The sequence below is a fragment of the Salarias fasciatus genome, chromosome 6, assembly GCF_902148845.1.
Source record: "Salarias fasciatus chromosome 6, fSalaFa1.1, whole genome shotgun sequence".
Lineage (NCBI taxonomy): Eukaryota > Metazoa > Chordata > Actinopteri > Blenniiformes > Blenniidae > Salarias > Salarias fasciatus.
In genome coordinates this window covers 16,471,516-16,490,617 of record NC_043750.1, presented here as the reverse complement: position 1 = coordinate 16,490,617, position 19,102 = coordinate 16,471,516, and the positions used below count along the sequence as shown (strand labels likewise).

The 19,102-nt window shown below is 44.3% G+C and overlaps 1 protein-coding gene across 2 annotated transcripts in view; it reads left to right on the top strand.

Annotated features, from left to right (window-relative positions):
• Positions 1–18,420, top strand: part of dlc1 (DLC1 Rho GTPase activating protein) — a 44,212-nt gene extending 25,792 nt beyond the window's left edge. For both annotated transcript variants that reach the window (XM_030093169.1, XM_030093170.1), the window contains exons 2-14: positions 2,447–2,518; positions 4,243–4,324; positions 5,441–5,504; positions 7,420–9,089; positions 9,897–10,076; positions 11,585–11,744; positions 12,571–12,778; positions 13,189–13,405; positions 14,135–14,249; positions 15,265–15,480; positions 16,526–16,743; positions 16,850–17,023; positions 17,113–18,420. In XM_030093169.1, the coding sequence (XP_029949029.1) occupies positions 2,447–2,518; positions 4,243–4,324; positions 5,441–5,504; positions 7,420–9,089; positions 9,897–10,076; positions 11,585–11,744; positions 12,571–12,778; positions 13,189–13,405; positions 14,135–14,249; positions 15,265–15,480; positions 16,526–16,743; positions 16,850–17,023; positions 17,113–17,212 (3,476 nt within the window). In that variant the 3' untranslated portion in view covers positions 17,213–18,420. The remainder of the gene's footprint in view (positions 1–2,446; positions 2,519–4,242; positions 4,325–5,440; positions 5,505–7,419; positions 9,090–9,896; positions 10,077–11,584; positions 11,745–12,570; positions 12,779–13,188; positions 13,406–14,134; positions 14,250–15,264; positions 15,481–16,525; positions 16,744–16,849; positions 17,024–17,112) is intronic.
• Positions 18,421–19,102: the final 682 nt, after the last annotated feature.

The following is a 19,102-nucleotide window of genomic DNA, read 5'->3' as shown; positions in this document are numbered from 1 at the left end:
CCCCGTCCATTATCTGGCCAGGAACAAATGAAGGCAGGGCCCTACAGCCAAGTGGTCGGTGGCCACTGCAGCGCCGCTCGGCCCACTTCCTGCGAGGGAAGCAGGAAGGGGAAGTGAGGTAGATCTTTGGCGAGGGCTCAGGAACTGGGGTCGACAGCGAATGAAGAAAAAAAAAGAAATACACCTTTGGATCTCAAATTATGGAAGCAAACTGAAATGTAGAAGACTGAGGGTAGGGAGGTATGGGATGACATTTTTATGGCCAGAGTGCTGGGATTTTCTTGTAAATTCCTTTAGTTTATTTGCTGAGCCCATTTTTATTTTAATTCCAGATGGACATGAATGTGTGTGCTGCTCTATTGTTAGGTTGTTTGTGTCAGATGCCCCTGTCCACTTCCTGCTGCCAAACAAAAGGCCAAAAAATGTATTTGCTTCACCCCACGAATGAATGGAGACACAATGTGGCGCTCTGACAAATATTATTCAGTTTGACCCATCTGCGTGGTGAATCTTGTTGTCATCATTTTGTTTCCTCGGCACACAAAGTTCACAATATGTCACCGTTAAAGAGATTTGACACACATTCTAACCCATTGGGGTGTGTCACTGGAAAGCCCCCCACCCAAGGCACTTATTGGATCCCTCCGCTCTTTGCTGGGCTTTGGGGGTGGAAAGCTAACCATGTGTTTGTATGTCTGATTTGCATTTCAATAGCTGTACTGTCTTTTGAGTGGTTTGTCTTTAAACATGAGGTTGGTGTTTGCAAACGAACTGATTTTCTTGGGCGGTCACTCCAGCACGACAGGCACATAAGCACAAGAATGTGTCGACCCATGTCGGACTTGCTCTCAAGAAAAATACCCCTTGGTTTCTCCTTTCCACTAATTTCACTACAATCCAAAAATAGACTAAACAATCACACTCAAACACATGATCCCAGAAATATGCTGTTTCACAAAGAATGTTTGATGAAATTATATTAAACCTTGTTGTTAATGCAGTGTTTGACACTTGTCTGCATGGTTCTGCCATCGGGCCTGCTTCAGGAGACGTTGTCTTCTGCAAATTGGTGTGGGGACTGGAGAAACTGTTGTTGTCATGTTGTTTACAGGTCTGTCTGCCTCCGAAGCTTGTAGTTGGTATGTAAATGTAGGTATTCTGTGTAGTCCTCTCGCGTTGCACTCATTGTGGCCTCTCTGTCTGCCTGACAGTGAGGAAACACTGCTCTACTGTACCTGAAAATGATGCAGTTTACTGTGTTTTCGCATAATTTACTGAAAACTTATCTTTCTCTTATCCTCAAAGATTAAGACTCTTTTTGGATGAAGTCTGATTTTCATGGTTCTGAACTTGCAGAGAAAAACTGTTTGGGTAATTTAACTTTGAAATGAGGTGAGGCTGTTTAACTGTGATTTAGAGACAAAAAGAAATATATGAGACGTGTCATCTCCAGTGGTTGCTAGCGGTTTGCTTGTGAGTCGCAAATTATAACATTGGCATGGAATAGAAAGTTCTGGCTGTCTGCTCGTGATTTAAGATGTCACTCACAGTTTTTGAATTTCACATTTCTGTTAGCAGTCATTGTATTGTCACTTTCATCCAGCCTACCAGTGTCTTTTCCTGCCTTTGTCCCGCTGGTTGTGTTTACAAGTGTTTCTCAAGGTTGTGCTACATTTGTACTTGCTGTCATTCCACTACAGAGGACATTGTAAAGTCAGCTCTTTTGAGGCCTTGAGACGTGTTTCTGTCTCCTCTCTTCAAACAACCGGCTGCGGGGGGGAAACGGGGAGTGGGCAGCCATTTGGCATATGTCATCTAAAAGCCTTTCGCAGATAATTGGGAGACTGCCCCGCGGCTCCTCTGACACAACGTGAACCCTAACTTCAGTCGCAGTACTTAGCATTACGAGTCCGAATGTCACACCTTGTTTTAAAAGTGGCTTATTGTGAAGTGCTCTGGTTGACCATGTTGATGACTTGTTGGACAATAGCAAAGGCTTGGAAAATGATTAATTTCATATCTGACATTACTTATGGGTATGTGAGCAACAAAGAATGATACAATACCTGACTGAGGAGTCTACACATGGAGTGTGACCGATTTAATATGATTTGAACAAATGATGCCGTGAGCTCTAGCTTTTGAAACATGTGAGAAGAGAGCGACTGTGAGACAGCTGATAAGGTCAAGGAGTGCACATTTGATAAGCTGCTGGCAGTGCAGAAGTTTTTAGTTAAAGGACTTTCTGTCTTATAAAGACATTTTGACCTAAAGAGGTTTTCAAATGATGTTTCAGTTCCCCTTTTCACTCTCTACAGATGGATGCGCTGACACACTGTTGCTGTAGTTTCTTTACTTGAATGTTTTTTTTACATTTTACTGACTGGAAGAATCTTCTGCAACTTCTAACCACTGTTTATGTTGTTCTTGACTTTCTCCTCTGTAGAGATTGAAGCCAAAGAGGCTTGTACCTGGCTCCGGGCTGCAGGCTTCCCACAGTATGCGCAGCTATATGAAGGTAAAGGAAAATTCCATTCAAAATTCCATTCAAAATTCAAAAGTGTTTTATGATTTTTTTTTGTGTTACTCGCTGAAAAATGTGTGAAAAATTACATCTTTTTGTTGTTGTTGTTGTTGTTGTTGTTGTTGTTATTATTATTATTATTATTATTATTATTATTATTATTATTATCATTATTATTATTATTATTATTATTATTATTATTATTATTTTAAGTTTAATGTTCTTCATACCACACTTGATCTCCCTACATGAAACCAATCAAGGTTAGGAATTTTTTTTTTCAATAAAACAAATGCAAAGCAGATGACATTCTCTTTTGGTGTTCCAGACTGTGTGAGTACACTGTATTGTATTCACTCCCGCACTGTGTCATTTGTCAGCCACACAAAGCACCGACATGCACATTTGTGCCTGTGCATGCATACACGCCACACACAGCAAAACATTCCTCACAAGGAAGCGGAGGTGGGCTTTTTTTTTCAGTCTTTACATTTTCCATTTGCCATATAAACCTGGCAAAGCCTACTAAACAGTAATTATGTAATGAATGTCTTTTTCAGAGCAAATCTACCATATTAATCTATTCAGATTACTGTTTTTGCTCTGAAGGTGCACATACGGTGACAAATGTTTAAGCAGAGATTGCTTTGCGTGACCCTTGAGTTTTAAACATACACACACACATACACACACATAGCAGAATACATCAAACATTCTTCGTACTTTACGTAGCTGCTCTTAACTGTGGCATGTGGTGGGCATACCAGTTGCCTTTATGTAATTACAGCACGATGACAGCAGGACCAAGCTGCCATTGTCAACAGGTTATTGCTTGCTTCCACTTAACTGTGAAAGGTTTCCTATTGAAACGGAACAATCATTGTGTAGCTGCACAGGTGATGAGACCTTTTATCCAGACGTGAGCAGCAACACAAAAGTGCAAAGAACACTCAGTCGATGTGCCGTGCACTCGCTCTTGTGTGCTCAGCCATCTCATAGCACGAGTTAGCAGTTGCTGCTCTTATGTGTGATACTTTCCCCAATCCCATTTACCCATAACTGGAGGATCTCTATTGTCTGTGCTATCGGGACTATTGCCCCACTAAAGATAAACAGACTGATAGGCATGCAGTGTTGTAGGTTAAAGGTGCCACCCTTGCATGAATAGCATTTTCTTATCATCATCAGCCCTGAGGAGTAAGACGCAAGATTCCTCATCCGGGTTTGGTCACACATTCCAGGATAAAACATTTTAGCATCGCTCCGTCCTTCAGTGACTGACATTCCAGCTGGAGTGAGGCAAATAAATGGGCTTTATGTTTAAAGGCACACGAACTATGTGCGTAATGACTGGGTGAATGAGTGATCCCGTTGTTGAGGTAGAACAAGGAGCGGAGAAGGAAGCAGGTCCTCCGAGCAGCAGTGGAGTACCTATTGTCATTCTTCAATCAGTCCCCTGTTTTCTCCCTCTGTGCTCCATATCCCCCCTGCCTGCCAGCCCTGAAAGCTGCAGCTGTGTTTGTTTGGTCGGCTAAGACGCTACTTCCTCTTTTAGCTTTTCATCGTGGCTGTATGGTGGTGGTGGTTGGGGGTGGAGGGGGTGGGGGGCAGTGTTTGAGTGGGTGGGTGTGTTTGAGGCTCGGGTTGATATCTGTAGTTTTATCTGAGCAGGGAGATGCCCGTACCAACTCTGGTTCTCTCTCCTTCTTTCTCTTCAGATGTACAGTTTCCCATTGACATTTCTTCAGTCACCAGAGACCATGATTTCCTCGATCGGGATGCCATTGAGGCTCTCTGCAGGTGAGATCGCCCACCAATATGAACCTTTCGGCCTTCTTCTGTCTGTCTTTTGATGCTGCGCGGCATTCTTCTTGTCAGTACTATCACTTGTTCCTTTCAAATGAATCCATGTGGGCATGACTTCAAAAGGGGGCATGCTTTGGAAAGTCTCAGATGAGATAAGCACCTTGGAGTAAAGCATTGTACCTCTCTGCTTCTGTTGTAAATTCCTTCATCTTTCTTTGTTTTCTTTTTTCTGTGAGGCTGATAGTGTTTACTGTGGTCATTAGAGCCTCTTGTTTCGTTCTGCCACATATCTCACTCCGAACTTTCACTGTTCAAAGCAAAAGTCACGCAATACTTCTTGAATGGTGCATTTATTCCTGCTTTATTCAGCTTAATTTGCCACTTAAACCGTGTAAATGAAAAACTACTAGTTTCATAGTTTTCAAAACTTTGTTGTAATAAACTTTCACATGTGTCTTTCCTTGTTTTGATTAAAAAGTAACGTGTGTCACCCGGGAACAGTGAGTTTGCATCATAGTTGACGGACCTGCAGTGTTAATTAACATATGACAAGGAGGCTAACAGCTCTTTAATGAACTCTGCTGCTTCATCAAATTCAGGCTGAGTAATAAACTACAGCAGGTGTAGTCCATACATGTGGAAGCTATCATCTCGGTGTCTCTGGTTTTGGCAGGCTTCCACCTCTTTCCCCACTGCTCCCAACTATCTTTCACTTCCCATCACTCCGTCTCTCCATTGTTACACGATATCCTCTTAAAGCTTTCCAGAGGGTCGGCCCCACCACCACCACTACCTTCTGCTCCAGTTCTCCAGGTGGCTGGGGGGGATAAGCTTTCTGTCACCTCCCAGTGTTTTCGCCGCTACTCCAGCAGATTTCATTCTCTTTTTTTTTCTTTCTCCTCTACTGTCTCCTTCTCATTCTCTTCCTGCTCTTGTAGGGATTGTTCTCCAGCAGCTCATTAGCCAGGTTGAATGCACCCCAGTTTTTTTGTCTTATTTAGTTTATATTTCCAATAAACATCCTGTTTTGTGATAAGAATGTATTTATTTTTGGCACAAAAAGCCTGTTTATTTTAAAATGCAACCTTTTTTTTATATTTGTGTCTGTAGGAGGCTGAACACGCTCAACAAGTGTGCTCTAATGAGACTGGAGATTTCACCACAGAGAAAAAGAGTAAGTGCAAACACACCCGAACTATCATCCTTTTTTTTTAAAAAGCTCCTTTGCACAGTTCCTCACCCACAATTGCACATCCTCAACGCAACTGTCAGTTCACCCTTGGCCACAGGGCAACGCTGTGTTTTCTCTCATCTTGTTTAATGAGAAGGCACCTGTCGGGTTTATTCCTATATCAAGTAGTGTGTGAGGCGCCTCAGGGAAGGGAGGGCAGCACGGCTTTAATGTCTAAATGAAGGGGTTGAATTCACGAGGGGCTCTCCTCACTCGAGACACATTCACCTTTATACTTAGGCGCTCCCTCATAGTCGGGGGTCACCATAAAGAGAGTGAAGGTTTGTGTTGTAAGGCCTTTCTGACGCTCTCACAGAAACTTGCTCAACTGTGATCTTGCCCAAGCTTTCAGGCTTTCAAGGAAAAAGGCTTCTTAGAAGGTGTTTTTTCTTCATCAAAGTCAACAGGATAATTCTTTTATAAATCTCACTTTGAAACTGTGTTAAGTCACGACTGACATGCACTATTGTGTGCGAGCAGGAATTGCTCCACTTTATATACATCAACCTTCTGCCTTTGGGGGCTACATAGTAACATCCTTGTTCCATGCGTGGTGGTATTCATTAGGATGACCCTTTCTGTGTCACCTTTCATTTCAGGAGTCAACAGAGAAGACTAGAGGAGTCAGAGAGGTTATTTGCCTCTTTGACTCCTCTACTCTTGAGGGATGACTACCACCCCCCACCCAGACAGCTCAGGAATGCATTGATCTCCTCATGTCTTCACATTCCCTCTCTTAAATTTCCATCTCCATGTCTCTCGTGTCCCTGTGGTTGACTCGCTGTTGTAATATTAAATAGTTTTCATTCTGGACACTCCTCGACGTGACACTCGGAGTGCCAACTATTGCAGTTATTTCTCTGGTTAGATGTTGTAATTTCTAAGGTTAAGGTCTCTCCAAAATGCACCATGACCAGACGCTGCCGTCTATGCATGACAAAAAGCATGCAAGCATTATCTCTAATTTCCTTTGCAGTGCTTTATTTTTGCCGTCTCTTTAAAGTATCCTTTTTTGGCACCTATGGCGGGGAGTTTTATGAGGTCGGGCTACACAGTAAAAAGGCCCTTGAACATGAGGGAAAGAGAGTTTAACTATGTAGTCAGTGCTTTTTGGCTTCATAAAGACGTCCACAGTGATTGGAGGACGGTGAATATATCGGTCATGTGCGATGACTAAAAACCGACAGTGGCAGTCTCAGTGATGATATCTCATGCTGAACGGGAGTATAAACGGACCGGGGAGATAACGACTGTGCGGTGGGGGTGTGGGGCGGTGACCCCAGTCTGGCTGGCTGCATTGTGAGCAATGGGGGTCATGGTGGAATTTCCTGAACTCCCTTCAGGGTTTGGGATAGATTAACTAAAGTGGGGGAGGTGTGTATGCTCTGCTAAGGTGTATAGTTTAAATTAGACAAACAACAACAGCCATTTATGTATGTATTGTCCGCGCAATCAGGAAGTGAGTGAGACCTTACTGCTGACTATTAAATCTTGTACAGGATTATGACATGCCTAGCTGTTAAACCATTGTTTGAAATTGATATTATGCCAGATTGTTGTGTAATGCAATATATTTGAAGTTGAATTTGTCATCCATTACATCAAATCTTTTTTGTTATGATAGCATTTGACATCTATTGTATATAATTCTACTGTCCAGTTTAAAATTAGAACAAATCTAAAATAGGTTTCATAACTCTTCAAAGTTTCCTGGATCAAGATGAGGAATGTTGGAAAAAAAAAGTTGAAAAACGCAATAATCCATAATGTCCTCTGACTGTTCCTCTCCCTCCCTCTTTTTTTTCCTTCTCTTTCTGTCCTTGCCTTCTCTGTTGTTCCCTCCTTCGCTCCTTTTCAGAGCGAGGACTCGGATGAGGACGAGCCTTGCGCTATCAGCGGCCGCTGGACCTTCCAGAGGGACAGCAAGCGTTGGTCTCGTATGGAGGAGCTGGAGGTTTTCTCCTCGCTGCCGACAGATGCTCCCCAGGCCTCTTTTCCCAAGGACCAAGTATCCCAGAAGGGCAAACTTGCCCTGCGGGAGGGCAACAGCTCAGAAAGTGTGCTGACCGACCTCAGTGAGCAGCCGGAAGTGAGCTCCATTCACAGCAGCGGGAGCGTCGGGAGAGGAGAGGAGAAGGTCCATGGTGCCAGTGTGGCGAACGAAGCCGCACCCGCCGGCGCCACCCGGGCGAGCTCAGTGGCGAGCATGTGTTCATCATCAGGCACAGGGGGATCAGGATGCGCTAACGAGGACTCTTTGTCTGATGGGTTGCCCCCATCTCCCCTGGAGACACTCAGACAGTTCACTTTTGACATGAAAACTGGGATGGTGGGACTCGGAGGAAGCCTGGACCGAGGAGGCGGCAGTGGCAAAAGTACTCGTTCAAGAGCTAAGAGCTTCCTCAAGAGGATGGAGAGTCTACGGCTTCGGAGTGGGTCGGCCTCGAAGAGAAAGAAGAAGGGAAGCACGGGCGGAGGGAAAATAGAGATTAGCGGTCCTGTCATCAAAGAGGGTCTGGACGATGACAAACTGCGGAGGCTCAACTGTGTGGACATCTCCAGCATCAACCTCAATCAGAACCTCAATCACCACCGCAATCCCACCCAGACGATGACGCTGAACCGCAACCGCTCCGTGTCCTACTCCACTCAGACCAGCCACGGAAGCACCGGGAGCACCGGCAGCAGCCAGTCTGAAGCCAGCAGTGGAAGCGCAGTGAGCACGCCCAGTCCGGTGACCCGAGCTCGCAGCCACAGCACGGCGGCAGGCTCAAGCAAGAGAGGAGGAATGTATCTGGAGGGTTTCGATCCCTTCAGCGTTCTCCCGCAGGGCTCAGATCAGCAACCGTCGTCTGCGCCCAAATCGGCCCCGCCCATTCCCTGCAAAGCTACTAATGGAATCACAATTGATGAGCAAAACCGCAGGAACAACTGCAGTGTCCAAGAAGGCAATGGACAGGCAGAAGAAGAAGAGGATGGGGAAGATGACGGCATGATCTTCTTCTATTTACCAGAGGGCCACAAGCCTGGAACCTTCCCCAAAGCCCTGCAGGATGGGAGTTCACGCAATAACAATGGGAATGATAATGGGAACTCAGTGATCCTCAGGGGGCGGCAAAGCAGACGCCATCGTCGCGGCTCCTCAGGCTCAGTCGACAGCCGACTGAGCTTTTATGACAACGTCCCCTACACTGAGCGGGAGGAGGGCGAGGAAGAAGAGGGGGATGAGCGCAAATTAGAAGAAGTGCTTCAGCACGTCAGCGGTCTCCAGCGTTTCGTTAACGCCTGGACAGAGGCCGTGGCTGGCGAAGAGGAAGAAGAAGACGAAGATGAAGAGGAAGAAGGCGATTCTGATTCTGCACTGGACTCGGCGTCTCCATGCCCGTCCTCGCCGCTGCAAAACCGACTGGAGGAGACTGAGAATGGAAGTGACCAAGACAGCACAGGAAACCCCCTGGGCGAGGGAGAGGAAGGCATGAGGGAGAGGAGAGACTCCGGCGTTGGGGCATCCCTAACTCGAACCAGCAGGTCAGTGAGGAAAATAAACTCTCTTCTTTCAAACACATGGTGTGCACTAAACGTTCAGATTATATTGATAAGAGCAAACTGAGCACTTCAGTCAGTTCACTGAAATAACCACAGAAAATGTTTATTCACTCACCTTTTATGGCATGTATGTTTTGAGAAGTGAGCTTTCAAAAGCTAGAATCTTAGCTAGTAATATACAAGGACAGCTGTCAGCTCTCTGTGGTGCAGTTTTGCCTTCCATAAAAATGTTTTCATATTTGTTGGAACTGATGGAAAGTTACAATTCAGTGTAGTGGTTATAGATAAGCTGATGCGCTTAGTGTTGCTCTGTAAATACATGACGTGCACGAAAGAGTTTATGATGATAAAACACACATTAAGGTATCATCAACAAATAGGGAGGTTTCCATAGAAAGTGACTGCAGAGGATAAACCAGGGAACGCACTAAGACTTCTCTTCTTACGTAATGATGCTGTATTCACTGGAATGCTGTTTGTCCCCATGGCGACTGTCTCTGTGCTTTGAGGAATTCACCAGCGGAATTACGTTCGGTGGTCGCAGGGTTTTTAAAGTCTTCTAGACAATCTCTTGATTGAGGTGTACATAAATCCTTGTAATCCCGAAAGTGATCACTTGGTACATACAACTACAAATGCTGTGTGTGGGCCTGTGTTCCTCTCTACATTATGTGTACACAAAAGCATGACGCAGAATCTAAGAGTTAAACTGCCTTTGTTCAGTCCTCACTCTTCTTTGCAAGTCTTAATTTGCACTCCCCCCCCCCCATGTGTTTCAATCTACTCCAGACCTCAGAAACTCCGCTGGCCGAGCTTCCAGAACTCCCATCGGCCAAGCCTGGCCTCTGCCCAGCTCCAGATCAGCTGCCAGTCTGTGCTGCAGATGAATCTGCTCCAAAAGCTCTCCCTTCTGCAGCTCACCGCTCTGCTGGAGAAGCACACTCCTACAAACAAACATGGCTTCAGTTGGTGAGTTGACTGCGTCCTCCTTGTGTAAGCCTGCCTCTTTCATCCCGAGTACACACGCAGAGAAGAGTGTGTTCGCTTAAAGTCACCGTTTGACACACGCAATCTTTACAGCGTGCTTTTCACGCGAGAAGCCGCTTCTGTGCCGAGCAGATTGTTTCTGTAAAGAGCGCCCGTGGATATATCCGCTCACCCCACTCCTGCCAATCCACTCCATCTGCAGGTTGCCGTATAGTGGTGATGGCTGTCCAGACAGCTTGGGTTTCACATTCTTTTCCCAGGCCTATAATTGCTGGGAAGGGGCGTACATTGTCTTTTTCTCAACGGGGCAATCATGGCAGTTCACACGCAAGGTGTTGAGCCACAGGCTGGAAAGAGCTGCCCTCCACAATCCTCCCTCTAAACTATCCCGTACCAACTGCACCGAACGTCTTACATGACAGTGTGTCTGCTTTTGATATTCTGCTATCTGCCCAACTCTAAATCTGATTTTTACTTTGCTTTATGTTTCTTTAGTAAAACCTTTGAAATAAGAGCAGCTAAAAACAAAACAAAACAAAAAACAATGTATTATCTCAATGTTCATCTTCCATATTTAAAAATGTAAAAATGGTTGAGAATCAGTTAGATACACCACAGTCACTTCTTTATGACATTTAAATTCACTTTATTTGAAAACCACTGACATTAAAAACGCACACACAGCATCTCCTTGTGTTTTCCTTCTCCCCGAGGCCTTCCATGGACAGGAATAGAAGGCGTTATGACAGTCTTATGACAGGTTGGTGCTCACTGAAAGACAGAGTCTGATTGTTAGCCGCTGGAGGCCCGTACATATTCAGAATTCCGGCAGGGACCGTAATATGCTCCTTTTTTTCATTTTTCCCTAACTGTGGTTCTGAGAAGCGCTCTGAGTCTTGTGAACGCCAGCTCCTACAAAGACGCGCTTGTACTGAGTCACGCACCCCAGTCGCCCAGCTAAACACACTCACACTCGTACAGATAGATACACAGCCATAAATCTGTGAGCACATTCTTGTGAAATGGTCAGGGTGGCATGTTTCAATCCTGGGTTTGCGGTTATGGACTTACTGCTCAGTAGCACTCCTGCACAGGCGCGCACACACTCGCAAAGAGTTAAAAATAGTGACTGTGTGTGTTTGTGTTAGTGGATGTAAAGAGCAGTACGTCCCTCCTGTTGACACGGTGGCTTTTTCATCCCACTCTCACTTCTATTATGCGCTCACCTTATGCCCTCGTAAACCTGGAGACCAGCTTCTGCAGCCGCTTCGGTCAAAACACTTTCACTGGTAGCAGGCTGATCAGTAAACAATATTTTGTTTTGGAGTTTTGCAGTATAAATAAAGCTTTAAATCAACTTGAGTAAATATTTACTTTTGGTGGTTATTCATATACTCAGGGGAAAAAAAATGGTTGACCTGAATTTCTGATTACAGTTGGCACTGATTGATCTTTTCCTCTGTGTGTGCGTGCCTGCATGTGCGTTGCAGGGCTGTGCCAAAGTTTATGAAGCGGATCAAGGTGCGCGACTACAAAGATAGGAATGTGTTTGGAGTGCCACTGCAAGTCATCGTCCAGCGGACAGGCCAGCCGCTCCCTCAAGGCATTCAGCAGGCCATGCGTTATTTACGCAGTCAATGTCTCGACCAGGTAACACAAAGATCGCAGATATACACACAAATATTTACTCTTCACAGATCCTATCCAATAAATGTCACTGTAATTACATGCCAAATATTCTGAGAGCCTGTGTCTTAGCCAGAAGCACTGTTTCCGGTTTCTTCAGTAGGAAAGAACTTCTCATTCAGGCACTTGAATTGCATAATATTTCAATTATAGGACATCTGCAATCAGTCAAGTATTCATTCATGTCTTTTTTTTTTTTTTTAACAAGTTACATAAGACGGAGCTGGGAATCGGAAAAAGCCAGATAGGCCACTTAGTCAATGTGTGTATATACATTTTCTGTCTTTTTCTCATCCTCCGTCAGTCATACGCAGAAACAACCAGGCCTGCAGAGAGTCAGCTCCTGGATCAATGTGCACTCATTAAGAAAGAAAAAAAGATAAATTCATATAAATCTGTTATTAGAGGGGAAAAAACAGAAAATAGAATAGTTGCCTTCTTTTCAGAGTGGGACATGGCGCCTCTGTTTGGAAGTATGGACAGTTGTTGGAAAAAATTCCGACTTGTTTTCATCCCAGCAGTGATCTCATGGAGCCCGAAAAGGCCACTAATGAAGTCATATGCCGCACTGAGAACATGAATGCCCTCCGAGCTCTGAGTGTCACAGCGGCTTTTTGTTAATAGTCAACAGGATCTTTTGTGATGTAACCGTATTGACAGTACACTTTGATTTGTGAAGAATTAAAAAAGCGATATTTTATAAACACACCAGCCTCGGGTTTTAATAAGAAACCACAGTTCCAAGGTGACTCATTAGGCTTTTTTTTTTTTTTTTTTTTTCCCCCCCTAGGTGGGTCTCTTCAGGAAATCGGGAGTGAAATCTCGTATCCAAGCTCTTCGTCAGATGAACGAGGCGAGCGGCGCGGACGGCGGAGGCGTCAACTACGAGGGCCAGTCGGCATATGATGTTGCCGACATGCTGAAGCAGTACTTTAGAGACTTACCCGAACCTCTTCTCACAAGCAAGCTGTCTGAGACCTTTCTCCAGATCTATCAGTGTAAGGATCTTACCCAGCTTCCCGTGTGTTGGTGTCGGGGGGGGGGGGGGGCTACACAGCGGGACACATGTGAGAAATCCATCCTTTGACTGCTTACTGTTCAGCTGTTATTGCTGCTTATATTGAGGGAAGGAAAGTTTGGCCTGTGCATGAGGTATGGACCATGAAGCATACAGCATAGTGTGCACAGACACACACACACACACACACACACACAGATATTCTTACATAACACACTTAGGTCAACTCTGATCCCATGATAGCTCATTCTTGGCAGTGGAAAGGGAGCCCCTAAACAACCTCCTTCCTGAATAACCAGCAGATGCTAAAAAAAAGATGACATGATGTGGCATGACAGTGGTGTATTATTTTTGAAAAGGAGCCATGACAAATTCCATCTTCTTCTCCAGACATGCCCAAAGAGCTTCGTCTTCAGGCGGCCCGTGCCGCCGTGCTGCTGCTGCCGGACGAGAACCGAGAGGCGCTGCGGACTCTCCTGTGCCTGCTGAGCGACGTGACGGCCAGCGTGTCCGAGAACCAGATGACTCCCACCAACCTGGCCGTCTGCCTGGCCCCCTCCCTCTTCCACCTCAACACGCTGCGCCGGAAGGAGAGCTCCTCGCCCAGGTGTGTGTCGGAGCGCTCGGCTTTACATCCGTGCCTCTAAAGCGACACAGTTACTGTTATGTAACGGGGACCCGCTTTACGTTTTGAAAACAGGAAAGTGCCACTCCAAAGAAACAAAAGAGCAGGATCAGGACAAGGTAGAAAGGAAAGAGAGAAAAGCTGGAGGAAAAGAGTGAGACACAGGAAATAGGAAGGTTACATAAACACGTTGTCCTAATTAACCCACCAAGAATTGTTTTGACATATATGTAACCCTCCCTTTACAGGCGTAGCCACAGTTTAGACGATGTCCCCTGTCCTTATAGAAATGTTGTGTTTATGTATATATATTTAGAAGCAAGGGGTGGGATAATATTGTATCCGGCTCATGAATGCTACCAACAACCACAGTTAGGTGCATTTCCAGAGGAAGGCTACTGCACTTTGAAGTTTTAAACATTTCCCCTCGTATCTCTTCATCAGTTCATCAGTCTGTAAGTTCATCATATATACTGTAAAACCCTTCATTTGAAACCTGGCTCTGACTATGTTTAGTCTTTAAAGCTTCAAGCAGCAGCTGTTGCCTTTTGATACACCATGACCTGGATGTCTGATCTTCTCAGTTTGTTCATTAGTATATAGCCAACATCCCTTTTTCAATCTTTGTCTTTCCTCTTGCTTATCTTCACATCCTGCCTGATTGATGGATAACTTGTTCTGGTATTTCCCCATCCTACTTTTTCCCTTCAGGGTGATGAACCGGAAACAAACACTGGGAAAGCCAGACCAAAGAGACCTGAATGAGAACCTGGCTGCCACTCACGGCCTGGCGCACATGATCCAGGAGTGCAGGAAACTCTTCAGGGTCAGTGATGAACTATATTAAAGCCCAGTTTTTACCCTTATTGGGAGAAAACCTAGAAATTAAAAGCAGTTTTGACAAACTGGCCATGGTCATGGCAGGGCACCGAAGGTGTATTCAATGACAGTGTCAACGCACGCCCACGAACCTTGTGTCCCAGCGTTTGGTGCTGTAAACAAGCATAGTCCGCGTTACGTAACTCTCTGATCCAGTTCATGCGCCCGTTTGTTCAAGCTCTGTTATGATTACATAAAGTAAATGTGCCAACATGCCTCCTGCTTTGAATGCTTCCGTTGTGCAGAGCAGGAAAGTCATAAATCCACCAATCCATCTCCGTCAATGGGGTACGTTACAGAGCACAAAGACAGCACCTGACTGGATAAACAGGAAATAATCCACAAAATGCAGCTTAGCAGATCCAATTAAAATGACATTCATCTGAAGAGTTGCTCCTGTGCCATCTTTTTTCTGACAGGCAGCGGTAGAAGTGAAAAGGTCACATACAGTGTAAAAACTTTTATTCAATTATCCGAGCGCTTCCTCGTTTCCTGTCGTGGTCCCATCACAGAGCCAAACTCAATTATTTCCTATAACTTAGTTTGTATCTACTGCGGGAGACATCCTGTGAAATGAATGAATGTAATTAGCTCCTGTTGAATCTGTATTTTTTATCTAATGACAATTTCACCCTTTAATAGTGTTACGTCTGTTAAATCTGAAGGATTGTAGCCACAAATACATTGAAAAGGATCACATATACAACTACTGTTATCTAATATCTGTTTCCTATGCATCCATAGGAATTAAGATTAATAAGGATGAAGATATGCGAATGACAAAAATATTTCAATCGTTCTTCTTCCACACAATTCAAGATTTGCAAGCTTGTTTTCCCCCAAATCTGAATAGTGGATTTGAAGTGAAGAACTTGCTCAGTTTTCTCATATCTTCATGCTTCAGCAGTAATGTGGTAAACATATCGGCTGAACATTCTGACCCTCCTCCCCTTTTCCCACAGATCCCAGAAGAGATGAATCGGTGCAGGAACTCCTACGTGGAGCAGGCGCTGCTGCCGCAGCGCTTGGAGGAGCTTGCCGGCGAAGACGCCAATCAAGGAGGCTACAAAGCCTACCTGCAGGACAGCCTGGACACTCTGCTCAAGGAGGCCAAAGACAAGTTCAAAGGCTATGACAGCTGCTCCACGCCTGAACACGCCGAACTTGCCTACAGGAAGGTAAGAGGACAGTTTGGCGCCTTCTTCACAGAATGTTTGGTGAAGAATAGAAAACTTAAATATACCCCATGGTGAAAGTGACGGGCTAAAAACAACAACAACAACAAGAAGGTTCAATGTTGGACGAGAAAATGACAAACCATTTGTCAGTCTGTATTCAAAGTGTAAACGCGAACTGACTCATGAAGCGCACACGCCGTCCCTGCTTCCTGTCTCCTCTTCATGTCCGCCTCTCCTCTAAATACCGAGTGGAAAACCAGCAGTTACGGTTTCCTGTACAGAAACACGTCCATGTGAAAGTAGCCTGGCCCTCGGCTTCTCGTTCCCACCCGAGAACTGGACTCTGTCCCAGAATGACATCAGCCTGACACACACACACACACACACACACACACACACACACACACAAACATGGGCCTTGAAATTATCCCAGGCCTACATTTCCTGTGTCTCGTGTGCAAGAGGCCAGCGGGAGGTTATCTTTTCCCCCAGTTTGAGAGTCACAAGGCGTAGAATGCGTCCTCTTTATCATCTCATGGCGAAGTGAAGCAGCTGACTCCGCTGAAGGCCAGTGGATGGTTTCTGAAACACAAGTGTTTGAGTGTTGTGCGTCAACTTACGGCTGGATTGCGACATCTGAATGCTTTAATAATAAATATACGTCTGATTGAATTAGATGTCCCATGGGAAACTTTTATGCACTTACATAACACACTTGAAGTTCCAGTTTTATCTTTTCCGGCCCACTTGAATAAAAAACATAGCGTCCAGCATTAAAAGATATATGACCTTCATTATTTAATGTCTTGCTCCTTGACAAATTGTTATATCATTCACTTGGCTTTTTTTTATTATTATTATTATGAAACAGTAGTGCTGTAAACAATTTAAATTCTCACTTCAAGAGTGTGGACATTTGATTTATGTCATTTTCTCTTTTTCCTGCCATCTTTCTTCCACCAAATATGGACACAAAACGATGCTAAATACTATAAATAGTTAAAAACATTTACATGACAAATCTTGTGGTGTTTTTTTCCTCCAGGTGCATGATGGGTTTCCACTGCGGCAGTGGAAGGTGACCGTGGAGATTCCCGCAAGTCCCGAGGAGGTTCTGACCCGGGTGCTGCGAGAGCAGGGCCACTGGGATGAAGACCTGCTGGAGAGCCGGGTGGTGGAGACCCTTGACGAGAGGACGGAGATCTACCAGTACGTCAGAAACACGATGGCTCCGCATCCCACCAGGGACCACCTCGTGCTCAGGTACGCTGTCTTCATCCTCTCTCCTGTCATTCTCGTGTCATTTTTCTTTTAGGTTGCCATTTTTTTCTAATCCAAACTGTTTTTACTTTCTTTGTTTTTGAACCAGGACGTGGATCACAGACCTGCCAAAGGGAGCCTGTGCTCTGGTGTGTTCATCAGTGGACCACGACGGCGTGTCTGTGGTGGGCGTCCGAGTGAATGTCCTGACTTCACGCTACTTCATTGAGCCCTGTGGAGCCAACAAATCCAGACTCACACACATTTCCAGAATCGACTGCAGGCGAGTAGATTCATTATAGGCCTAATTGCAAAAACAAGACGTTATATTAAGCTGTCACTCTAACACCGTGTATCTTTCTTCTTATTCAGGGGTCGTTTTCCAGAGTGGTACAATAAACTTTATGGACACTTGTGTGCTACGGAGGTGGCGCGGATACGGGACTCCTTCTCAGTGACCATGGACAAATGAGAAAGCGATACTTGGATTCCTGGAACGAATTGATTTGTTCCACCTTAGTCAGCAAGCTTGATGTTTTAAAACCTCTTTTCTCTCACATTTAAATGACAACACCTGAATCCTGGATTGAAGGACTTTTTTCTTTTTTTTTTTGGGGGGGGGGGGTGGGGGTCGGGGGGTCAAAGCGAAAAGGATTGATGTTGGGTTTAATAGTTCTGTTGGGACTCAATTCACAGAAACTTTTATCTGGGCCAGAAGCCACGATGCTGATACTGGACGTGCGGTTTAACTTGATCCAACAGATGGTTTAGCTTCTGAGAAGCACGGGGGACTCAACATGTGCACAAATATGTAACTGTGTGTGTCTGTGTGTGTGCGTGAGTGCGTGCTTGCAAAGCAACAAATGGTCAATATATATATATAGATATGTCATACTGGTTCTCAGTTACCAAATAATCTGTACATATAATATTCTCTTCACACAGTTGTGGTCGATGTGTGTCTGGTGTTACCTCTGTCTGTTTTTCTGTTACATCAAAGTACAGGAGGAATAATATACAATATGACGGTAAGCTAACTAATGAGTGAGTGGGTGCAGATAGATGTGAACGTGCTGTTAATATGCAGACTGAGTGGAGACAATAGACAGGATATTGTTAGATGACAGGTGGCTGATAGCATGGAGGGTTTTTTTCTTTCTTTCTTGGCAAAGGCTGGTGGCTGGCTCACCAAACAGAAAGGAGCAATCAAAGAGAAGTCTTTGTTTACTGACAAACAAATAGAGATGTATTGTCTCGTCATTCCTTCGTGAAGAATTTAATCCGTCTCGCCTCAGTGTGTCAGGAGCTTTATTTAAAAAGTTGTTTGTTCTTGAACATTTGCAGGCAGAATAGATTTCCATGAGAGTGATGAGCATTGTGCCAAAATCCTTATAATCACTGACTTCAACAGTACGAGAGATGATGAGAAGCTCACAGGGAGACACTAAAACCCAACACCAATAATTCTAATGGGCCAGAAAGGAATGAATGAATGGATTCAGAAAGAAGTAGGTTTTTCTCACTCATTCACAAGTTAGAGGTTGTTTTGGTCAGAGCACTGCATGAAAGATGGTTTTTAAAGTTGTTTTAGGCCTGAATTCACCTATATGTTGAAAAAAAAAAACCTAAAATACAGATTTTATAGTTGTTTTCATGCATACAAAAACAGAAAACTTGGATCACTGCTCAAACAGAACCTCCTGATAGTCTGAAAGAAACGATGAACACAGAGAAAACAACAGGTCCTTTTATAAAGGTGGACATTTTACAGGTTTTACTGTAAAGAAGAGTGAAGATTGAATGTGTGGTTTTAAAGGAAGGAAAAGTATCTTTGGGTAAGCTTCTTTCTCTGTTTCACTTGTCAGTGTTCAAAAGCAGAAGTTCTACATCTGGGTCCTCATCATAGTGGATCTTTTATTCATCCATTCATCACGCTCACACTTCAGTCTGAGGATGTGCTTTGTTCATGTTGCGTTGTGTGATTAATTCACTAAGCCATTGTTCATATCATGAGTGTTTGTACTTTTAACTGTGTCTCTGCCAAATAATAACCCATGACAATGACAGTTAATTTAAAGCAAATATTTATACCTCAGATATGTTTGTTTTGTATCATACCATTTTATTTTATTGTACATGTTAAACTTTGTGTTACAGAAATGAAACAAATGTTTATCTTTTTTTTATTATTAATATTATTTCTGTACAGGTTAATCAAAGTGCACTATTAAATGTATTAAAATAAAACTGTGTGTTTGTGTTTTGTAATAACGGGTGCACAGCCCACACTGAATATTCAGCTCATAAGGTTGTGGCTTTTGTTCTTCCTTTTCTTTTCAAATCCCTCTTAATCTTCACCGTC